This window comes from Anser anser (assembly GCF_964211835.1).
Source record: "Anser anser genome assembly, chromosome: 8".
Taxonomy (NCBI): domain Eukaryota; kingdom Metazoa; phylum Chordata; class Aves; order Anseriformes; family Anatidae; genus Anser; species Anser anser.
In genome coordinates this window covers 12,439,721-12,451,844 of record NC_139728.1, presented here as the reverse complement: position 1 = coordinate 12,451,844, position 12,124 = coordinate 12,439,721, and the positions used below count along the sequence as shown (strand labels likewise).

The 12,124-nt window shown below is 35.3% G+C and overlaps 1 protein-coding gene across 9 annotated transcripts in view; it reads left to right on the top strand.

Annotated features, from left to right (window-relative positions):
* The window catches only part of RABGAP1L (RAB GTPase activating protein 1 like), a 249,466-nt gene that overhangs the window by 19,291 nt on the left and 218,051 nt on the right, over positions 1–12,124 (top strand). For 8 of the 9 annotated variants that reach the window (XM_083846183.1, XM_083846168.1, XM_083846179.1 and 5 more), the window contains 6 exons: positions 2,369–2,536; positions 3,451–3,643; positions 5,802–6,012; positions 8,851–9,025; positions 9,841–10,001; positions 10,784–10,894. In XM_083846183.1, the coding sequence (XP_083702309.1) occupies positions 2,402–2,536; positions 3,451–3,643; positions 5,802–6,012; positions 8,851–9,025; positions 9,841–10,001; positions 10,784–10,894 (986 nt within the window). In that variant the 5' untranslated portion in view covers positions 2,369–2,401. The remainder of the gene's footprint in view (positions 1–2,368; positions 2,537–3,450; positions 3,644–5,801; positions 6,013–8,850; positions 9,026–9,840; positions 10,002–10,783; positions 10,895–12,124) is intronic. The other variant, XM_083846185.1, reaches the window with a different exon arrangement.

Genomic DNA, 12,124 nt, shown 5'->3' with positions numbered 1-12,124 from the left:
TCCTTTCTGCAAATGTGCTAGACGTACAGGCGAGGCTTTTAGTTTGTTGTCTTCAGGACATCCAGCAATAGTACCTGTGGGCTGGGAGGGGGATGCTTCTGATGGACTGGATCTTTGCTCCTGATGTGGCCAGGACTGTCCCGTCCCGTCACCCTCTGCTTTTTTCTCCCGTGGAGGTGTAACTTTGCAGGTTTAATGATTTCCCAGAATATGCTGTATTCAGGGAGCCTGTATTTGTTCTTTCATCGCCTTCAAAGAATTCCATAAAGTGAAGTTCTGCTACTGTATTGAGGATTGGCTTTGAAATTAATACTCATTTTGAGTTGGACTGGCTCTTTATTGCAAATAATAGATACGTTCTTCAGTAACATTTTTCCAAGATTACATTAGTTAAAAAGCAACTAGATGGGGTTAATAAACTGTCCATAACGTACTCAGTGTCATATATTTAAACTTGGTTTTGTCTCTTGCCAGAAAGACCTTTAAAGCCAAGGTACTTCAAAACACTGAATCAAAACTGACAGCAGTGGTGAATCCATTACCGAGGCTCGGGCGGAGCTCACCTTGCGTCATTTGTCTGCAAAATATTCATGCTTGTGAGTTTGTCTCACTGCTGATCCAAATTTGTAATCTTTCTCTGAGTATTGTAGCCATTGTTTGGTGGCCTCTTTCTAATGTGAGTCTCCTAGCAAATTTTTGTGCTACAATACAAGTTAGTTATTTGAAGAATTTGAGTTCTTTAGTTGTTCTGAGACTTCTGGGTATAATGACCTCCCTGCCTTGAAAGGTAAAATCCTGACTGTGTTGGGGAGAGGGAAAATATTTTGGTGGAGTTGTGTGTGTAAATGGTTATGACAAACCACGTCTTTAAAAGACCAAAAGCATATTGACTGTGGTTTCAAAAGTGATACAAAATATTTTTGTATTGAAAGCGTAGTTTCCACATTTGTTTTTTGATTCCAAATTGCTGAACTGCCTCTTGTAGCTAGCGGGTTTAAATAACGCTTGCTGAGAAAGGAAGAGGGCTTGCATGGCTTTTCTTAAGTGATGTTTTTGTAGCTCCCTCTAGGTAGACCTAAATTTGCGTTCTTTTCTTGATCACTTATTATTTTGAAACTGTAGCTCAGAAGGAGGCAGGGCCCAAGCAGTGTTTTAGGTCTCCGCATCCAGCTTCAAGGTAAAAATCATGTTCAGCCTTGCAAGTATGGCAGTAGGGAGCAGTTTTTGTCCCCCACTGCTGTAAGTGATCCTTCAGAACTCTGTGGCTTAAGCACACCAATGCCCAGTGCTTAGCCTGACTAGGATTTTTCAGGAAACTGATATGGAAGCTTACCATGTCTGCAGGTATCTGCTATTTATCAAAAGTATCTGGAAAATAAATAAATTATATATATATATATATATATATGTGAAAAAAAGCACAGATACATTTTATTTTGAAAACATGTAGTATCCAGTGTTCTTCATTCTAGGTCGTTGTTCCCTAAGGGACCAGGGAAGATGTTCTGAATTAACGTAGGTGATTCTTTCTTTGTGTTGGATACCTACAGTAGTTGTCCTCATTCTGAAGTGCTGGGACTGGTCTTGATTGTGCAGGGTTTTTATGTTTGTTTGCTTTTGTTTTTTAATGAACTTGCAATGTGAAGAGATACCAATATATTGCTATTTTTTTGTTGTTTAAGGGTGTTCTTTTTTTTCCTTTGGGGACAGGAGAAAACTTATTCAAGTACTTACAGGTTATTTCTTTTCTTTGTTTTTGTAAGTAACGTGATTAACTATTGTAGACAATTTCAGAGAAACTTGCTGAGAAGGATGTGATTGTGGTTTAGTATCATCTTTGACTTCATCAGTAGATATAATAATGAAAAAACAACTGTCACATAATTGTTAAATATGTTTTCATTTGTATAGTATACACTTTGATACATAATTTCTGGAAAACTAGTCATCAGATAATCTGCATCTTCACATAACCTGTGTGACATTCTAGTTAAGGAATAGATCTTTATGAGGGGGAAAGGATAAAGGTGAGAATTAGGGAGACAGAGGGAGCAGGCTCTGGAGGATTAAAAACAGCAGAAGCGTAAGCTCCAAAGTAGGCTTGTTTTTGTGTTACCCATACACATAGATGACAGTTTCTGCTGTTAAATCATAGGATTTTTAAGTAGACACCCTAAAAATCGCACTTGCTATTAAAAAGTGAACTTGTATATCAACGAAATCAGTTTGAGAAATGTCATTAAGCACATTATAATACACTTGTGTGACTTTAAGTATGATGTTATTTTATGGCAACTTCCTATTACACCTATTATCATATTATTTATAGCTTAAAAACTCATTCCTTAACATTTTCCTTCTTCTGTAGGTTATTTTGGCAGGAGAAGACTACTGACCAGAGATGGAAGTCAAAACATCATTTAGCAAAGCCAGTAGAATTCCTGAAACTGTATCCCCGTTAATTAATGAAGATTTTGTCCTGGTTCATCAGCAGCCTGAGGACTCCTCTGGAAAAGATGAAAAACCTCAGCTAAAGGTTTACTACTGCTTTATTTTAAATAAGTATTAAGATTCATATTAAGCAAAAAGAGGAAACTTCTTTTGAATATTTAATTACAGATACTTGTGTGCTCTTGAGGAGTATCTTAGACTATTATTTGTCTCTGCTCATTACTAGTGAAATTAACAGCTCAGATCAAGCAAGTCTGTCCAAATATAGCTGTTCAGATTTTCTTTCAGTAACTTCTTAGTATTCTGTGGATTTATACGTTAAAAAGGGACTAAAAAGCTCTTTTAAAAAATTAAGCTTCATATTAAAGCTTAGGAAGTATTCTTTACCTAGGGATCAGAGACTGAATACTTTTTTCATAAGAGAACACATGCTATGTAGGAATAGACCACAGTGGGTCTTGGAGTTTATTTTTTGTTTTTAATTTATTTTTCTTGCTTAGTCTACCTTAGGCATGACTAAAAGCTTTTCTAGAAGCTTTCTACCTCTAAATACCAGAATATTTTAGTATTTGGGTGACAGCTGTTCAGTTAATTACAAACTTCACCAATTCAGTTGCAGTAGCTGGTTTACTGGTTTTGGTCTTCTTTGAACAATACAAATTTTTTCCCCTTGAGATGAGAAATATTTTATCTTTGCATAACTGGCAGTTATTTACAACCAATAATTTCAGTCTAAATTAAACACTTTCAGATATAATTACTAAATAAGCTGCAAGGTAGAATCCATAAAACAACTTTACTACTACTGGCTATGTTGTTTTATGGTCTGAAACATTAGTATTTGTGGAAGGCTGTATTTTTTCCTAAGAATGATACAGTCTTACAGGCGCTTAGCGTGTTGTCCTGTTTAAGTGTTTCTTAACTTTTGCAGCAAGATTGTAAAATATAGTAGTCAAACTACAATTAGCTATAAAAAATGTCATACCCTTCTACTTACAGGTATTTTCAAATGGAGATGATCAGCTGGAGAAGGCAATGGAAGAGATACTGAGGGATTCTGAAAAAGACCAGAACAACTCCACTACTCTCCAAGAAGGTTCCAGTGATGCCTGCAGCCAGGCATCTGGAGATGGGTCAGCAGGTCAAACAAATCAGCCATCTTTGCACCTTGTTTTAGACCCTTCTACTACAGGTATTGACAAAATGCTTCCCCATCTTATGTCCTGTTCCCGATCATATATGGCAGTTCTTTCCTTTAAAGTTTCAAGTTAAAATGAATATAATGCTTTCTGGAACTTTATTCTGTAACTGTTCTGGAGAATAGCTTGGGGCCTCTTCTCCATTTCAGATTAGGAGAGGGTTATAGACAGGAACAGACTGTACTCAGATCAGTACCTCTTGCTATTCAGTTTTGGTCAAGATAGCTTTGGTTTTGTCTCCAGCCCTAGATGAGTCAGGACTAAGTATCAGGTAACTCACTGAACGTACTCTAGATGAGGTAAAGGTGCTACTGATGGAACATGAGAAATTTCATGAGTGTCTGTTGACTCTACTACCTGAAAATGAGATATACCACGAGCAAACTAATAAATGTTTTTTCTCTGGTTTTATCACCAAGTATGAATAAGAACAGTTACAAAATTGATATTTGCTAGGACTGATTGTGCTGTTTTGCTGATTTTTGAAAATTTTATTAAAAAAGGAAGAGTGAAAGCTTTTTATATAAACCTTTTTTTTCACCCCAAGCCTTTCTGTTCCTTAAGTCCAAAAATATTTAGAAGCTATTTAATAGTCTGACTGAATTTTTAAAATTTGCTCCCATCGATACGATTTACACTTTTGTGACAGCTGATCTGAACTCTTGTTTCGTTTGGATTTTTTACTTTTGAATTGCACTGGCTAGTTGTAACTGTCAATATTTTGTGCAGGGTAGCTGTCTACAGATAATTCATTGGTGGTTTTGCTAGAGCATTTTTAATAACATTGAAATGTAATATAAGAAAAGGAATAATTACCAAAGAATTTGGGTCTTCTCGGTTACTTTTTGACAGCAAGACATTAGAATGAAAATATGTTGTTGTCCCCACACCCCAATTATTTGGAATACAAGACTATTGCCTTGTCCCTGGGCTTTGAATTATTATTTTTTTCCCTCAGAAGTATGCAGAGCACTTCTGTGTCATTCTATCAGATAGATAGTTCCCATAGTATCTGTTTAGGAAGTCAAATAAGTTTTTAATGGTAGAGTAAGATACACAGCTTACAAATCATGGAAACACTGTTCAGTTAGTTACATTTATGCTATATTTTAGAATGATCTGTTTTGGGAAATTTATCTTACTGGGTTCCTATTTGACAAGATTTTTTGCAGACTGATCTGCATCAAACAGAACGTAACTTAGCACGAATGCACTAACAAATACTTGCAAATGCTTTTTTTTTTTCCTCCTCTTCAATAGAAATCATTCAGTTGTGCAGCCTTTATGACTTAAGTGTTGTGGAAATATTAGTTATAGTCAAAAGGAATAGAAAAACAGAGAGCAGATTTCTTAGAGAGGTTTGGAATACCCATCTTTGGAGATAAAAAATCAGTTGGACAAGGCTCTGAGCAACCTGATTCAATTTGGTAACTAGCCCTAATCTAACCTGACCTGCCTTTGAAAAGGAGTTTAAGATAGAGTAATCCAGGTTGGAAAGGACCTGTAGAGATAATCTGATTTATAATTCTGAATTTTTCTTAGCTTCCACCTCTCCTCTCTTTTATCATAAGTCAAAATGCCTTTAAAAAAAGGCAAGCAAACAAAAAAGCTCCCTCAAGGTCTTCCCTGTCCATAATAGTGTGATAGTGCAAAAAGAATGCTTCTCTTCTGCTGATTAGAGGACCAAATGGATATCCCTTTTCTTAAGCTCCCTGATGGTTCCATGCATTCATTGTCACTATCTCAGCGATGTGAGCCGTGTTTAAATTTAATAATTCTATACAAGCTGCAAAGACATGGCCGAGAAGAGAAATAAGGGCATCTTTATGCAAAAATAATGAGTAGGAATGGGGATATAGAAGGAAACCAAAGTAAAGAACAGCTGGGAATGAAGCATAAAGAAAACATGTATTTCAGTACTGCTAAAAAGAATCAAAAGGCAATTTGACCCAAAGCAATACTTGCGAACCTGCATTAGAATAGCCATAATATTAATATTAAGCTGCTGAGTGGATTTCTTACTGTTGGAGTTGGACTTTTTACTCCCATGCTTCTCAGAAGCAACAGGAGATTTCGCTCTGAAACTTATTCAGAAAACCATGTGTGAAAGATAAAACCAAATGGTTAAAGAAATGTTTTCTTCATTTTCAGAAGTGTCTGCACCAAGGCCATCTTCTCCTACTGAACCCCTGGAAGAGGACAGTGTGTTGTTTAACAAACTGACTTATTTAGGTTGCATGAAGGTGTCTGCCCCTCGGAATGAGCCAGAAGCTCTACGTGCCATGGCAAACATGAAATACTCATGTCAGGCCCCTTTACCCGTAACACTTTATGTTCCAAATGTTCCAGAAGGCTCTGTAAGGTAATATACAAATGTTCCTTTTGTTACTTGCACAGACACGTAAAAGGCAAGTTCTGACTTCGTTACTCACATGGGGAAGTAGAATTGTTGGATTTGGGGCTAGGATTCTTGTACAGCTTCAGCGGAAAACTTTGTCTTTGAAAGGGAAGTGATTAATCTGTGGAAGTGCCGCATTGAAGATCACTTTCACTTCTTTGTGGTTATTTTCCTTAAACCCTATGAAGGTCGATTTGAGCCTTTTCAAACCAATGAATCCTGAAAATGAAACGTGAGGCTGGAAGTCACCTTTTGAGTGGGGGATTACTCTGAGGGTCAATTTCTCTGTACTAATTATCAGTAACTGCCCACTTGTTAGCTGTAGGGCCACATAAGCGTCTTGTTCAGTGATTACTGATATTTTGGAAAGGGAGAGCTGATAATGCCTGTTTTCTCCCATTTTTCTTCTAGTGTGTAATCACCTGCAAGGTAAATATGTGGAGGTAGTGGTAGTCCTGCAGGTCTTGGGTTAGCTAAGGGAGTTTGTTTTATTCTTTCATTCTTCTTGAGGGATTGAGATGTTAGTCTCTACTTCCAGACATAGCTATGGTAAAGCCAGGTCTCACCTGTGCCTGCCTCACAATGCGTATGTTGATTATCTCCAGACAGTAGAAAACACTTTTTTGTTCCCTGTGAGAAGGGTCTTTTAATTAGTGATGAAAGTGTCCTGTTAATCAGAATGCAATAAAGGTGTATCTGCAGTGGCCCCGCATCCAGAAATAGGGAGCATCTTAATATTCAGGGGTTTTTATTTTTATTTATTTACTTTAACTCTGAAGTTGAGATTTCTGAAGAATCTGGTTAGATTTCCTTCATTTCCTATCTTCCTCTGGTAAGAGACACAGATTCTTGGTCTAATTTAACTCTTGTCCTTAGTTTATTGATAAATTAAATGTCTGAGCTTCTAGACCTTCTTTCTTCATCTTTTTGTGAAAACTGTGTTGACTATAATCTTGCCTAGATAGAGAGAGCTTTAAGCATATAAATTATTTTCTTCCATTTTGGTCTTTGAACTCAATTTAAGATTTAATTTGAGGTTATGGCAATACTTCATTTGAATTAGGAAATTGCACTTCATGCTTTAAGTATGGCAGCTGTCACACGGGTGTTAGATGTTAGGTTTGCTGTACTTATTTTCATAGATTCTGTGGCCATTCAAGAAGGTTGTTTCCTTGCAAGTAAAAATTCAGGTTCCTTTTATCTTTAATTGCAGAGGGCCACCCGTAAAGTAAAGACAGCATAAGAATCTGCACAGAACTGTAAAGTCGAACCCCTGTGTGGTATAATATGCTCCATCGAAGTTCAAGTGACACCAGTGCCATCTTTTTAGGAGTGTTTCCATTCCGAATACCTGGCCACTTGTTATCTGAAGTTCCATTTCACATGTCCCTCCATTATTACAGTATGCTGAATCCTCTCTGGGCTTTTCTTGCCTTTGGAAGAATACTTCTTTATTGTTCCTGACTTGGGATTCTGTTCAAGTATCTAATGCTTAGTCAGCCTCGGTGTGAATGTGCATATGCATAAAGAGCAAGAAGACAGAGGAGGCCTGTGTAGCTCTGTTAGTGCTTGAAATTCATTGTGCAGTTGTCCATTGTGAGCACACCACCCCTGTTCTCTTTAAAGTTTCTCAAATACTCTTTGGATTCTTTTAGGAGTTCGAAATGAGTTAAAGCTCTGTATGAGCCCTTAGAGCAGTGTAAATGGCATTTAGATGGGAAGGGCTGGATGGGAAGGTGTCTATACCCTTCTGGTGCTGCTGAAGCAAAAGTTATCCTGCCTGAGAGTATGATTATATCTGCAGCCAGCATACTGATAACCTGGAGCATTACACAGCAATTTCTTCTTGATGGGGCTACACACAGTGTTGTTGCTGTGATCTTTTCTTATTGTCATTTGTTTTCTACATTTATTTTTGTAGTTGTTAATGCAATTTTCTTGCAGTTTGTTTTTTAGAGAAACAAACACAAAACTTTCATTATTTACGTTGATTAATTTTTTTTGTGCTAAGGTTGTTTTTCTTTTCTAGTATGATAAACTTTTTTCTGCTTTTGTTTAAAAAAAAAAAAAAAAGAAATAAGTGGCACCTTGAAGTGTTTCAAGGGAGTTAATATATTTGTTACAGATGTATGGGTCCACTAAAGTTTTCTGAGATTACAAAGATGAGGAGGATGAAAAACCTAATTCCAGTGGAAATGGTTTTTGTTTTTGAGCACAAGCCTGTTTGATAAATATATGTAATTTATTATTAATTTTCTATAAATACCATAATTAGCTCAAAGGATAGGGCAGGATAATAAATTCAGATGTTCACGGCAGACTGGATTTTACATTTTTGGTGCTTTTAAAGCTGTTGTGATTCATGATCACCTAACGTAGCAGCAATTGTTTACTAAGATATGTAGTTTTACATGTTCTGCATAAACAGTGCTTCCTTAAACAGAGATTTGTCTTTGGTCTTTGTATGCAAACTATGTTTTCATGGCTGCTGTGGTTTCTACATTTCTGCTTTTGTTTCTCATAAATGATCTCAGAGCAATGGTGATCGGTATTATTGCGTGAGATGGAGGTACTATATTTGTCTTACGGAGTGTAATAGTGGCTTAATTTGTTTTAAAACCAAAAAGCTTTACATCTTAAAGCTGGAACCTGACGTATCTGTTCCTACTCTGCAGCTTGTATGCTTGAATTTAATAGTAATTACAGTTTAGATATTTTTTTAATTGCAGAAAAATCTTTTAGGTATGTCTGTCTGTTTTACTGACCTTTTCACTTGATCTTCCCTGTTCCTTCCCTCAACAGAATAATAGATCAATCGAGCAATGTGGAGATAGCTTCTTTTCCGATCTATAAGGTGCTGTTTTGTGTGCGTGGACAAACTGGAACTTCAGAGAGTGACTGTTTTGCATTCACTGAAAGCAGTTGTGGAACAGAGGAGTTCCAGATTCACGTTTTCTCCTGTGAGATTAAAGAGGCAGTGAGTATTAAATGTTCTATAGTGACTCATATAAAGGATGCAAGGCGTATCTGGAAAAGTTGTTCCTGATGTGGAAACATATATATTGCTGTGAAAAATATGTTAACGTGCAACGGATTTTACAAAACATGCAAGTGGTCATATGTGAATATTAATACAAATTAAAAGTTATACTCTAGAAAGCCTAGATTTAAGGTAAGTATTTTGTTTTTCAGGCATCATTTGGGTAGGTTTCAGACTCATTTTATAGTGTAGATCTTTGAGATTTACAAAGAATCATCTTACAGTACTATGGTTGCCCTATTTATTTTGGCAAGAATTGCACGATAGTTTGAGAGAAGGATTTTCTAGGGTGGAAAAATAAAGGATGAAAAACAAGAACCTTATTTTTTAACATTTGCATGAGCAAGCTGTGAGATGTATTTTCAAATGCATTACTTGAAATATAAATTGTTAGGGTCCTCTAATGGTTTGCATTCTCAATCTTGTAATGTGTATTAACTTACTGAGCATTACAGCAGAAGTGAATATGATATGAATAGAAATAGGTAATATTACTATTGCATTTGCTTGGCTGTTGAACACCAGATATGAAAGGTGTGTGTGTGTTGGTGGTGGTTTTTTGTGTTGTTTTTTGTTTTTCTTTGGTATAAAAGGCAAGTGACAGTAATTTTAGAATTGACTGAATTTGGGATTGACTTCAGAAACTCTTGTATATCTGAATTTGTTCCTTAAGATAACATATCACAATACCACATTAAAATATACTGTTTTTTTTTTTTAATAATACTTCTATTTCTTTTGCTTTTCTGCAGGTCAGCCGAATTTTATATAGTTTCTCAACAGCATTCAAACGTTCTTCCAAACAAGCATCTGATCACGTTAAGGACTTTGTTCTTCCTACTCCAGATAGTGATGTGTACACTTTCGGTGTTTCCTTAGAAGTCAAAGAAGATGATGGAAAAGGAAATTTTAGGTAAGCTGACTGGAAAAATAGAAATCTTTCTGAATCATGCATGCTTGCAAAATTTACAACTACTATGTTGCAGTGAAACTCATTTGACTTATTTCCATAAGTAGACTTGCTATAAGTAGAAAGCTGTTGCTCTGTTTTTACATTTTTTTCTGTATATTTTCTATATAAATGTTAAAAAATCAGCATCCATTTTTCAAATTAGCTTCTTTTAAAGACGTTTTTTGATAGAGATGCTCAAGGTAGGTCTGTGCAAATGGAAAAGACAGGAAGTCTGTACAAAATTCTGTTAAAACAGTTTTTCTAAATAAGTAAAATTTAGTACTCTTTTAATTGAGATTTTTGTAAGCTAATTAATTCCAGATTCATTGTAAGTTTAGAAAACTGTAAACTACTCTGATCATTACAGGGGAACAAAATAATTTTTGCTTAACAGTTAATTACACAAATTTTGGAATGGAGGAGAGAGTTGGTGATAAGAGTTGATAATGTGAAAATGTCCTGTTTATTTTTTGCTTCATGTGTAGCATACTTGCTATTATTTCAAAACCCAAAATGCCCCATGAATTATTGGCTACGTGGGCCTGATAAATCCTGTGGGCAGTTAGGATGCTACGTACAAGCCAAAATCATGCTTCAGTGGCTGTTTATTAATTTATGATTATATTATGAGAGGTTCTCTAAAATTAACTTACCGTTTAAGTTGGTTACTACTGTCTCTTCTGTATTTAACAGTTAATCTTCTCTATCTGTACTAAAGGACTTCTTTATTATTATTCTTTTAGCCCAGTCCCAAAGGATAGAGATAAATTGTATTTCAAACTTAAACAGGGAATTGAGAAGAAAGTGGTCATTACAGTTCAACAACTCTCGAACAAAGAACTGGCCATTGAAAGGTAAGAGTAATAAGATAATGCAGATTAAGTTTTTGTGAGAAAAGTATTTAATCTACTTTTCCCTGGAAAAAGAAAGAAAAACATCAGTAGCACAGTATTATTGAATAATATAATTAATTTCTAGGTGCACAGTTCAGTTTCAAATTTCTCTTGAAATAATTTGTGTGATCTTTAAGATGGAAACAAGATGTCTTGGAAACATACTATGTAATAGTCAAACTTTTTTTTTTGCATTCTAATTGTATTTTTTGTATGTGCTGTTAGGATACTTATGGCAAATGCTTTTGATTTTGCTTTTTGTTGTTCTTAAGTAATGCAGAAACACACATTTATTGTAAGGCTGTATTATCAGCATCTCACTATTTAGAGAAAGTGACCAAGTTAGATTGTCTGAGCTACGTTAAACTCTGGAGAATATTTTTCCGTTAGGTCAGTGTACTAGAATAGTGCAAATTTGGACTCAACCCAGTGGTTAGAAGAAGCAATCTCTTGTTGGAGTCTTCAAGACCAGTAGGATTTCATTGCAGGTTTTTTTTTTTTTATAGTATGTTTCTAATGTTTATCTTTAAGTAATGGTGAAGATCTTGGGACTGGCTGATAATCATATTATTTAGTAAAGTTATAAGTAAATATAATATTTACTGGAAATTGAGGGGGAACTCTTTTAAACAGAATAATATGATCTTTGTGCAAGACGTTTGTACAAGAAGCAGACCATGCACGTGAAGAATAACAATTAGTTAATGGGTTCATTAACAGTAGACTCTTGCTGCTACAACAAAAGTGGGTATTGTAGTAGCTTAAATTAGAAAATTCCTTTTTGATATCTCAATTTTTAAAAAGAGCAAATGCCACCAGATGGCAATCTTATCAAAAAAGTAACAATAGGAGAATTCACGTTTATTGAAAAGGGAATTCAGGATGACAGGAGAATCAAAAAAACTCATAAAACCTGATTGATCTGTGTGCTTTCAAGGTATTTTTTTCAAAAATGAAACAAAACATTTAGACGAGGGATATAGAGCAGAGATTTTTAATGATAATGCTTTTGTATTGTAAAACTGTGCTTTTGCTACTCATCAGTCTAAAAAAATCTATTTTCACTAGGATTAAAATTTTAATTTAAATAATGTTGGCTTGAAATTTCAATTCGTGAATGATGAACTATTTTAAGCATTTCTGAATAATGTTGAATCTCTATACATCATTTTCCTTGTGGGGGACCCTGAG